This window comes from Ammospiza caudacuta, chromosome 4 (genome assembly GCF_027887145.1).
Source record: "Ammospiza caudacuta isolate bAmmCau1 chromosome 4, bAmmCau1.pri, whole genome shotgun sequence".
NCBI lineage: Eukaryota > Metazoa > Chordata > Aves > Passeriformes > Passerellidae > Ammospiza > Ammospiza caudacuta.
The window spans coordinates 47,984,217-47,995,310 of record NC_080596.1 but is presented as its reverse complement, the minus strand read 5'-3'; the positions used below and the strand labels follow the sequence as shown (position 1 = coordinate 47,995,310).

At 40.5% G+C, this 11,094-nt stretch overlaps 1 protein-coding gene across 1 annotated transcript; it reads right to left on the bottom strand.

Moving 5' to 3' along the window:
* Positions 1-1,317: 1,317 nt before the first annotated feature.
* FRG1 (FSHD region gene 1) lies at positions 1,318-7,714 on the bottom strand. The gene is made up of 9 exons (XM_058803840.1): positions 7,572-7,714; positions 7,202-7,269; positions 6,237-6,359; positions 5,224-5,281; positions 4,932-5,046; positions 4,469-4,573; positions 3,655-3,746; positions 2,508-2,618; positions 1,318-1,589 (listed from the first exon to the last, which is right to left on the bottom strand). The coding sequence occupies exons 1-9, from the start codon at positions 7,631-7,633 to the stop codon at positions 1,553-1,555; spliced, it is 771 nt and encodes a 256-aa protein (XP_058659823.1). The 5' UTR covers positions 7,634-7,714; the 3' UTR covers positions 1,318-1,552.
* Between the last annotated feature and the right edge of the window lie 3,380 nt (positions 7,715-11,094).

Below are 11,094 nucleotides of genomic sequence, written 5' to 3'. Positions count from 1 at the left end.
ACTCATCTATCCAGTACTGTATTACCCCTCTCCAGATCTGTTCCTTCCCCCCTAAGTAGGGGCTGCCCAAATTACTTCCTCCTTTTTTCTGTTTCAGTTAAATTAAAGCTCCTTGTGTCAACACTACTATCAGGATGTAGTGTCTTAAAGATGACTCCATGAATACCTCCATTGGGAAACCTCCAAAAAGACTCCTCAGAGTAACAGTTAAAATAAATACATGATCTTCACTGCTTTGTTATACCATTGATTTCACTGTCTTGGGCCTAGATTTCCAGTGAATTCCCCAGATCCCTGTTCTATCTGTGCTATCTCAGAACACATTTTCTCAAGACTCTAGTGTGTCATAATCCCAACATACAGGGCAACTCCATCGTTACTAAAATACCTTTATTCTCTGCAAGGCTGCCAGTCCCTTGCCAAGTCTAGTACTTCCTCTCCTACCAGGGACAGTCCCATTTCATTTGGTCTGCCACTGCTTTTTACTTCACTTACTCACCTCTCTGTGACAAACACAAAACACAAAAGTTCTGTTTTGCCCTTACTATCACTTATAGCAACTTGCAACACATTGTATTCTTCTATTTACACTAATATGAAATGGAAAATTCCCTTTCAGGGGTAATTCTCAGGTTCTTATTCTGCTGCTGAGCAGTCCTTTCAGCACCCTTCCCCACCAGAGCATATACTTCTGCTTCCAGGTGTATCTGAGTAACTATTTTTGTGCGTTCTATGAGTCTTTAGTCAAACAATATATTCTTGAAAGAAAAACAGATGCTGTAATATCAATCTACTTCCACCATCAGTGTTCACTTCAGATGTATTTAAGTTTCACTGTGACTGTGGATCAATGAGACCTGCACTGAACTTCCAATAAATAGTTACTCTGGGCTGCAGCCCACTCCTTGCAGTGCTGTTTGTTTCCTGGTGTTTCTGAGTGTAATTTTGGCAGCAGGCCACAGCAGCACTGTGATATTCCAAGGGCTTGTTGTACATCAGTCACATTTCTAGGGAGGGATGTGTAGTGTGGTACCTACAACAATGAGTTAATGAGCCCTAATCCCCAGTCCTAGGCCAAACTAAGGAGTAAAATCAGTAACTTTTTTTCTCCCTCTCTGCCACAGCACACCTCACAGCTATTGCTGCATTTTTATCCAAGAATTCCTGACTCTGGCCAGGAACATCTGCATACAATAATCTATTTATTTCTAAATTTTGTCCTAAAAGCAACTAAAAGCCAGGGAGCTTTCTCTCTGGACTAAATCAGTGCACAGTCTGTCTCCCAGGGCTTAAGTTACATTAAGAAATAACTTACCATTATTAACTGATTTACCTTTAATTTTTGTTGGAGCCATTCCCTTCATACAAGCCAAGTATTCACAAATTATACAGTTAACAAGATAACTGGATTATTAATATTTGAGAAAATTTTAATACAATTCTTCAAGATACTTAAAAAATGCTTTAAATAAAAAACACCTATAAAATATTTTACTCTTTTTCAATTTGACGCTGCCATCAAAGTTGCAGAAGAAAATGGGCCAGCTGGATGTCACTTGCAGTATCTATCTGCTTTCACTTTAGCTCTCCTGTATGGGAAAAGTGAATGAAACAAGATTTAGATTAAGACCAAATACAATTACACCTGGGTGTTTTATCTGCCTCAAAGTGTTAAGAATGCATTAAAAGTAATTTTTCTTGAACTTTGCTTCAAAGGACATATAAAGGCCTAACAACACTTTGGATTTGTTAATTTACTTTGTTTTCCTAAGGAGGTAGAACTGCAGTGTTAAGTTGACTTGCTAAAGTTAACCCTGACTTTCCCTTCAAATCAACATAATTGCATTTTGTCTCCCATGAGGAATGGAATTCACATTCAGCATGATCTGAAGCTGACCACCTGTGAGAACCCAGGAGTGTTCTCACATTACTTGTAATTATCAGAAATAGTTTTCTGCATTCCAGCCACTGAATTAATGCAAATATTTATACTATATATTGACATAAAAGGCTTTAAAAATTCAACATGGTTTCTATAGTCTTAATTTAGCAGGACAAAAAATTCCCTCTAGATAACATGAAGACTGTTCTTAATAAACACTATTTCTCTTTAAAATTCAACTTCTGCCTCTCCAAAATATTCTGGTACCATAGGTATTGAAAAGTGTTAAAAATTAGCTCAATTTTCACAATTAAAAAGATTAACTAGATTGTTCAGTTTGTTTAGTTCCGAGTTGTTGAGGGATTAAAGATTTTCAAAAGAACTACTTTACAGGTAAATTCAAACCTGCAAACTTCAGCTAAAGAAGTGAAAATCCAGATTTAAAAAAAAAAAAAAAAAAAAAAAGTGGCAAGCCCCAGGACTCAGGGCCAACACTCACCAGTGGAAAAATGCTCAGGAACCTATGTCCCTGAAATCCAGCCCTCTTTTGTACCCCAGGATTTACCATATGTGCATCTCCCAATAGTTTATTAAACAATACATTATTTCTAGCACTTTGAAGTACCTGTCAAGTAGCATTTCATGAAAAGTGCCTTCTTTTCTGGCTTTTCTAAGGGCTTTTGTATCTTCTTTGCTTATTTTAAGCTTTTTGTCTTGAAAACTTTGGAATTTCTTCCTGTAAGGGGGAAGAAAAGAAAAGTAGTAAAGAACTGAAGCTTTTAAATTTTTTTGTTTCCCAACACATCAGCAGCTGTGGTAAGGATCTTAGCTCCTATTAAAGCAGCTAATAGCTGTCTGACCTATTAAATTCCAGCAAACCATCCCAGTACTAAGGTTGCACTAAGGCTTCTGTAGGTGAAAACTACTCAAGTTTTGCTTTTTTTGGCAGTCTAAGTAGGAATGAGCCCCTATGTGACTAGCATGAAGTGGTTACAAATTCTAAAGAGCCCCTTATTTAACTACTAGCATAAGAAATCAGGGAGCAAAAGTGTACTGGATGTAGTTGCAAGGTGCTGACTGCAGGGAAGTGCAGGTGTTTTCTCTGTGAGAAAAGGCCAGGGGCTGACCTGTGCTGGACAGAGCTGGCTCTCAAGACATCCACTACAGGACACAGCTAAATCCACCAGCAAAGCAGGTGGCACTCCCATGGAAACAGATTTAAGATAAAGCAAAATGCCATACAGGCAGAGAAGGAAAAAAAACCCCAACCCTAAAACTGCAAAATGGCAGTGGGAACATCAAGCACAGAGAAGGAGAGGAAGGAGATGCTGTAGGTACTGGACCAAATATTACCTTCCAGCCCATGAATAAGACCATACCAGAGCAGCAGGAAAGGAAGGGAGTGACTGAAAGGAAACACTGTGTATTGACCTACAGCCCATCTGGCTTAGTGGAGCAGGTAGAAGCTCTGGAGAGAAGTCGAGCTTGAGATGGGAGAAGGGGAAAGGTGGTGTTTATAATTTTTGTCTCTCAGAATCTACATGCAATGAAAAGAAAATAAATTTAACAAATCGTTCACAGTTAACCCTGGGACAGTATCTGGTACAGCAGCTCTCCTTTATCTCAAGCAATGAGCTACCTCACCCTGTTTTCTTCCCTTGTCCTGCTAATGAAAAGAGAGTGAAAGGCTGGATGGGCATTGGGCCCAAAGACAGCCCCAGTCAGAAACAGAAAAAGGCACTTGAGCCTGTTACCAGCTTTAAAGTACATACACATAATTGATTTCACACTGTTTAACATTTCCTTTGTCTTCTTGTGGAACGTCATCTTTCTTCTTAGCTTCTCTTTCAGCACAAGTACGAATCTAATAATTGAAAGAAAAATGAAAAAACAACCAAAACACAACAGAAAACACCTGTATTTTAAAAACAGTAAGTTACAGGTGAATGACTACGTATCCTTCGTAACAGATTGAGAGTGACAGTGACTTTTCAAGTTCAGTTTTCAAACTGGTTAACCAGAAACAACTGCAAAAGTAAGAGCTGCCTGAAATATGGGAAATGTTAAGTGCAATCCTTGATATTAGACATAACTGCCTTTATCTCAAAGAAGCACTACTACAGTTCTTAATTTTGGCAGGGACAATTCAGAGATTGACTTAAAATACTGTTGCTCCCACTAGTTAAGACACCTATCTCTATTTGGAGAGTAGAGATATATTTCCCATGTTCAGATAAAGTCAAGATAGTCTTTGCAGATTCTCTTAAAAGATCTCCCCCTTTCTCTGTCCCTGATTTGGTCATAATTCCTCTCTTCTGTGCCAAGCTGTTTAGAAGTACCTGGAAGATCACATAGACTCTTTTGTCCTATTGAGTGGTAAAGTATCTTCTTATCTCTACAGGAGGTACTGAGAATTATTACAGCCCTGGAACTCATTTACCCTTCTTGTGGCCAGATCACTTGAGAGCTGATAGGAAGCAATTATAACTGTATTAACAGAAAATCATAGCACACAGACACCTGCTTGTTTGAGTTCGACTCCTGCCAATCCTGTATTAATTGTAGATTGTAGAAGTTATAGATTACCTTTATCATTTCTTCTTCCCCTGCAGTTTTGCTTTTGGCTTCAATGTCCCCCTCCTCATTACACCTGATAAAACGGCTGTTTGCTGCTAGTAATGCCATTTTCCTCTGCAGAAACAATATCACACACTGTAAGTATAATGAGGCTGTATATAATCCTTGATTTGTAACAATTTATCCTCTACAATATGCCAAACATCTCTGTAAATAATTCTCTTATGGATGGATACTTCACTAGCTAGCCAGACCTGCTGACTCCTTCATTTTTAAGATGCTTATAGCTGCCAAAATGCAGCTATTGAAGCATTTAAAAAACTTTCAATTACAGTAAATGCGTTGCAGTTGGAAAATCATAAGTTACAATATGAAAGAGATTGCAAAAGGTTTTAACTTCATAGTAAAAATACCCATCTCAAAATACAATCAAACACTAGCAACATCAAATAAACCATTGCAAAGAGCTTACATCTTGGAAGACAGGTTCCCACTGTTCTCTTGATCCTATTGCATCAGAACGTCCAACAACAAGCCCGTCTGAGTTTATACCAAGGTATTTGCCATAACCAGACTTGAGAGCAATCCTCAAAGGGAAAACATTGGAAACAAGAAAGAGCGTTTTTAATTAATGCAATTCACAATACCCAAAACATCACCGACACTTTTAGTAGAAGACAATGTATTTCAAAAGAGTATTAAAATGCCTTTTCACAAAATCCAAAGATAACAGGTATCAAAACTTGAAACATTACAGTAATTACCTTGTATCAGATAACTTAACTGCTGTAAACTGCTCAGGAGGACTAGGGCCTTCATCACCTGAGGAATGAATTTTCCATTAGTTAAGTATGAAGTATAAACATAAAATGTATTAGCCTACTAATACTGCAGTATCAAAAAGAATTGAACATTGACTATTTCTAAATACTATGGAAAGTATTTATTTAATTAAAAATTCCTTTTTGAGTACTCACTTTTAAAAAAAAGCAATGCAGGTGGTCATTTATGCTCATATATTTACAATGCTTAAAACAAGGCACAAAATAAAGATTATCATAAGTTAAAGAAATTTATAATTGAGAATGTTTTGTAATTTTCCTGGTGGCTTTGAATACCTTAATCTCCTTGTAATGTTATTTCTTTGATAACAAAATGCATTATGGTTCAGCTATGGTAACTCAACTCAGTATCCTAAAAGCTACTGGATTCTTCATCCCTCAAAACCAAAACAAGGGAATACGGCCATTGTTGCTCTGATCTCTGTTTGGAGATGAAACACACACAGACTGTCAGGGTTCTGGAACAGTCCATGTCAGAGTCATTGCCCTCAAATTCCAAGAACGAGCTAATTATCCCAGCACATTGGTAGTTCTCTTGTGCATTGACAAAACAAGTATATTATGACAAGGATGCAGCAATAAGCATTAAAACTCATCTACCTTGAATTTCACTCTTCAAGTGACACCATAAACACTTTATCGGTTTTAATAAAAATTATACTGCTTTTTATCCAGCAAGTATGGCCTTTAACAGGTAATCATCTCCAGTGCAGTTCAATTTATTGCGCACATAAGCCAGCATGAAACTAGATGAGTGAAACTGATTGGCAGTCATTAGGTTTGTGTCATCTGCATGCTTCAGCTAAAATTATTGCATTTTTTTGTAGTAAACTGGTTTTAGCTGTAACACTGCTTGCCTTGAGGTGATGCTAGTTCTATGCTTTTAGGCACTTTATTATTAAAACTCTATTATTTTCAAATTTCCTGGAACAAACCTTTATGTGGTGCTCCAAGTGTAAACAAGCCGTTGTCAAGGGCATGGATGTAAGCTCCTTTATCCATTTCTATAGCTATAGTTCCTGTAATTTCACCAAAATTACTGACAGCCCACCAGTTTCCTGTAATATAAAACCACAACAGTTTATTAACACAGTAACCACAACTTCTGATTACAATAGCCAAAGAGGTTATACTTCTGTGTCTTCTCTGAAATTTTAAATTCAAAAGACAGCTATCTCACAAACTTCGTGCATTATTTTATAGTCCAGAGCCAGTTTAATGGTGTTGCTGCTGCTGCCTCAGGAAGTCCTGCTCTTTGACCAGCTGCCATCCCTAGCTACAAGCTCCTGTGCTTCATCCCTTCTTTGTGTTAGTCCACAGACCAAGCTGATTCATTCAGCTGATGCAGCAAAGACACACTTCACAAGAAAAAGATTTTTTCCCTCTGGATCTGTCTCCTGCAGTTTTGGAGTCATATCCATTTATAAGATTCTCCAGCACAAGAGAATCAGAGATACTACTTAATCTCGCTGTTAAATATGTAAATTGTAATCCTTAGACCTCAGTTGTTCAAGCCAATCTGGATTTGAACATTTGACTCCTACAGAATTCTACCAAAGTTAAAGCCCTTCCCATGTGCATGACTTAGAATTATGACTTTTACAATTTTTGAACAGTAAAGTTTTCTCTTTGTATACTGTCTTACAAATATTTCCTAGCTCATTAAGATAGTAATGCTTTTTTAAAATTACTTACAAAAACTGAATCCATTCTATTGGTGTCACAAGTTCTGTGTGGAATCGAGGAAGATTCCAAGACACAAATGACATGTTGTGAGAAACAGTTATATATTTCTACAGCAGCTACACTTGCTTTACTAAGTCCTATAAGGACCCCGTTAGCTTCTGGCACATCCCCTACAGTTTCCGCAATGTCACATAACTCCTGGAAAGCAGCTCACCAACAATATCGAGCTGCTCTGCCGCATCCTCTTCCCTTTTCCTTTTCTTTTCCTTGTGCTTTTTCTTGCTGCAAGGGGAGATGCAAAGAAGTGAGAACGAGCCGCCGACCCGGCCCTTGTCCCGCCGGGCCTCACGGCCGGGCCCTGCGGGAGCGCTCCCTGACCCCGGCCGGAACCCTGCGGTGCCCAGCCCGGCCCCAGCCCTGCCGAGCCCCCGGGCCGGAGCGAAGCGAAGGGAAGGGAAGGGAAGAGCAGGGCCGGCCCGGCGTCATCCCTGCCCGGCCTCCTACACCGGCCCTGCGGCGGTGCGGGCCCCGGCGGCTGCCGCAGCGCGGGGCAGGGGCGGCGCGGCGGGCAGCCCGCTCCTCACCTCTTCTCTTTCGAGCCTTTGAGGACGAGCTTGGTGGATTTGACGCAGGAATACTCCGCCATGTCGGGATGCGGGAAGGGCGGGCGGACGGAGCCGACTCCGCCTCAGGCCGGGCGGAAGCCCCGAAGCCGCGGCCCGGCCTCCGCCCGGCTGTGGGCGGGCACCGGCGGCGCCGTGCCTCGGTCAGCGCACGTGGAGGGTGCTGGACACCGAGTTTGAGCGGAAAAATGAAACAAGAAGAGTTTAAAATTACATTTAAACAGTCTGTCCCTGGGCACCTTTCCCGTCTAAGTCTGGCCTGGCTCCATGGGTGCAGTGCCTGCGCTTTGCCAGACTGCAGGCAAAGAACGCTAAGGAATGAAGAACCCATGGCTCCTACAGCCCGTGTGTGTGTCTGTTGTAAAACACATGTCATGAACATCAGCAGAGCCCTCGGACATGAGGGCAGCAAGGCCAAGGGCAGCAGGTCTTGCCTCTGGCAGGGTTACATGTGAGCTGGACGCCTGGATGCGCTGGTGAAGGAGTAAAAGCTTCCAGGGACGCCTATGAAGACCCGTTGGGGAAATACAGTTTGCAAGTCAGCCAGGTATACCACGCTAGGGGTGAAATGAGGTATGACAAATTTTTCCATCCTGTTAGCCACTTGGTATTCCATGCAATAAAACATACGTCAGACTTCCCCCTTGGCACATAACGACCTTTCTCTCATATTAACCTAGAACCTTCTAGACAGGTACCAAGACTCTTTCCTTGGGGAACAGCCTTACTAGCCCATGTGTGATTAGAATCCAAACTACAGTAGTAATTTGTGTTTAGTCTTCAAAAGTGTTCTTCCTACTTCTCATTCATGAGAGAGGTGGGTTTGTGCCCAAAAAGTTGCCTGTTGATTATATTACCTGGTTAAATGAAAATTATTACCCCTACAAGGCTTGTTGTACATGTCTTATGTACAGGTACAGAGATGCTTGCATTAGATTGCTTCTTTTTGGTTTCCAAGTTAATTTCCTATCTATGCTTGTAAGTTTTCAGCACCTCAGAGCTATCTTCTACAAGTAACAAATGCGAGTCTCATACGTGTTTATGTCAAGGCTTTTAAAGTCACTGAAAGTGACCAGTTGACAAAGCTTGGTATGTACAGTGTCCCAGTGAATGACCCTGGAGTTGGTGGATGACTGCAGATGTCTTCCACAGATACTTTGGTTGTATCCAGAACCCTGCCTCTTCTCACCAAAATTTCTTTGAATTTCTGTCTGCGTGCCTAAGAGGACACTACCTTGTATTGTAGTTACACTTGCTGTGTAAAATGCAAACAACCCTAATGAACTTCAAGGAGGTTTTGGCAAGTCTCTCATTTCAGAGCTTTAGGGATGTTGTGTTTGTTAGCAAAAGCAATTCCTGAATTAAGCTGCTGGTCCATGTAAATTCAGAATATTTTTTGTGTGTGGCTGTGTGTGTTAGCTTTGTTACTTTCTGTAGCTGCACAGTTTGTGGTGAATGGGAGTGGGGCTGTGGCCGAGCCTCATCCCCAGTGGGTGCAGCTGTGAGCAGCAGGTGAGCAGCACTGACAGCAATGAGCCCTGGAGTGCCCAGGGCACTGACCAACCTCCAAAAGGAGCAGAGGGCACACAGGTGCAGTGCATCAGCCTGAGGGTATAAAAGGTGGGGCTAAAGAATAAGAAGGGCATGTGCTTGAAGCCTTCTGGTGTGTTATGGTGTTACTCTGTGTGGGTTGAAGTGGTCTGAAATTGTGTGGTGATACTCTCTGTATCGTGGTTGTCTCAGCTGTGACATGTGCTGTGACAACTTTTCTGCTGGTGAATAGGAAAGTACCTGCCCTCTGCAGGGTTCTCTTTTATGTTGCAATTTGCCCAGGAGCTGCTTATCCATGCAGACATCCTGGCGTTTTTGCCCAACTTCCTCTTTGTTGGGATGCATTGCTCCTAAGCTTAGAGGAGGTGATCCTTGACTATTAACAATCTTTTTTGGGTGCTTCTTCTGTCTGGGTCTTTATCCTGTGGTACTCTCCCACAGGATAAAGATCCATGAAGAGATGCAAATCCTCTTGCCTGAAGCCTGAGGAAGCCAGCTTGCTGTTCATTCTCCTGGCTGCCCTAAGGATCTTGAACTCCACCATATTATGGTCACTGCAGCCAAAGCTGCCCCCGTGCTTCACATTCCTCAGCAGCCCCTCCTTGTTGGTGAGAACAAGATCCAGCATAGCCCCTCTCCTTATTGGCTCCTCTTTCACTTGGAGGAGAAGGTTGTCAATTTAACCAATGTATTCATATGTTTCTAGTCCTTTGGGATTCACTTCAAGCCAACTTCAGCAGTGAGCAATTTTAGCAAATACCGTTACAGCTGTATTTGACTTGTATCATTAAATACTTTTTTTCAGGTTCTAAACAGATATTCCTATAGGGCAGATATTTTAGTAAAAGGAATATGAAAGGAGAGCAATTACATGAAAGTCAGAACAAAGCATAGAAGAGATGAGTGAAGCAGGAGAAAATGTCTGTCTGCCACCCTAGCATGCTGACTTGATCTTCAGTGGTTATTTTAGGGATCTGAGTTCTTTTTAGCCTTTGATTCTGTTGAGAGAAAGCCTGCAGGAGTTAGTTTTGTTCTCTTAGCTATAACTTTAAAACTTTATTTATAATAGGTTCTAATTTTTTAACTGCTTAACTGTGCAGACTTTGTATTCATGAGATATTTGTACATTTTTGTCAAAGTGTTCACTGATAGACTATGACCAGCACTTCATAGTACATAAGCACTTAGCTGAGAGGTCCAATGAGGGAGGAAAAGGTAAGGATAAAAAGCACTTATAAGAGATGTAATACCTTTAAAGTTATTAAGGATTATCTAAACTGGATTTTTTGTGCATTTTTTCCTTTTTAACTTTAAAAAAAGCAAGAGCAATTAAAACAATTTATATTTTAAAATACATATATTTTTATCATGTGCCAGATGTTCATTTTGCTATTTGTCCACCAGATGCTGCTATAGCCACAAAAATAAGTGCAGATTGAGAAGTTTGGGAGGGAAAAAAGGAGATAGTTTTATTTTCATTACAGATGACCCTTACATAATCATGATCCTGGAAAGAATGATGCGTGTGCTTACATTTGCATAGGGAATAGTCCTGGTGAGTCCAGTTAAGCAGCTCATTTAGTGTAAAGTTGATAGTGATTGCAAGCTTTCTTAGGATGAGGCTATACCAATTATGTTTGCTATTTTCTTAATTTGCTGTTCTGTTTCCATTCTTTTGTTTTTTGAAGAGAAAGTAGGAAAGACAGAATGATAGAGACAATAAATATTTTAATAGAAATGTAGATTTTTTTTGGGGGGGGGCTCTCATGATGTATTATATATTTTCTTGTTAATGAGTGTAATTTTACTTAAGATTCATGTATCTTAGGTTTCTTCTTAAATTTAGTGACACCAGCAACAGATAGGCATCATTACAGTTTATGCAGAAGATGATAAAACCTTTTTCCTGCAGGGCAAAGTGATGAAATAAATC

Coding starts and splice junctions, on each gene's coding strand:
- FRG1 (XM_058803840.1), bottom strand. CDS start 7,633: ATGGCGGAGTATTCCTGCGTCAAATCCACCAAGCTCGTCCTCAAAGGC. Junction 3,747..4,468: donor GGGAAGAAGAAATGATAAAG/GTAATCTATAAC, acceptor TTCAATTATTAG/ATTCGTACTTGTGCTGAAAG. Junction 2,619..3,654: donor CAGTGTGAAATCAATTATGT/GTATGTACTTTA, acceptor TCCCCCTTACAG/GAAGAAATTCCAAAGTTTTC.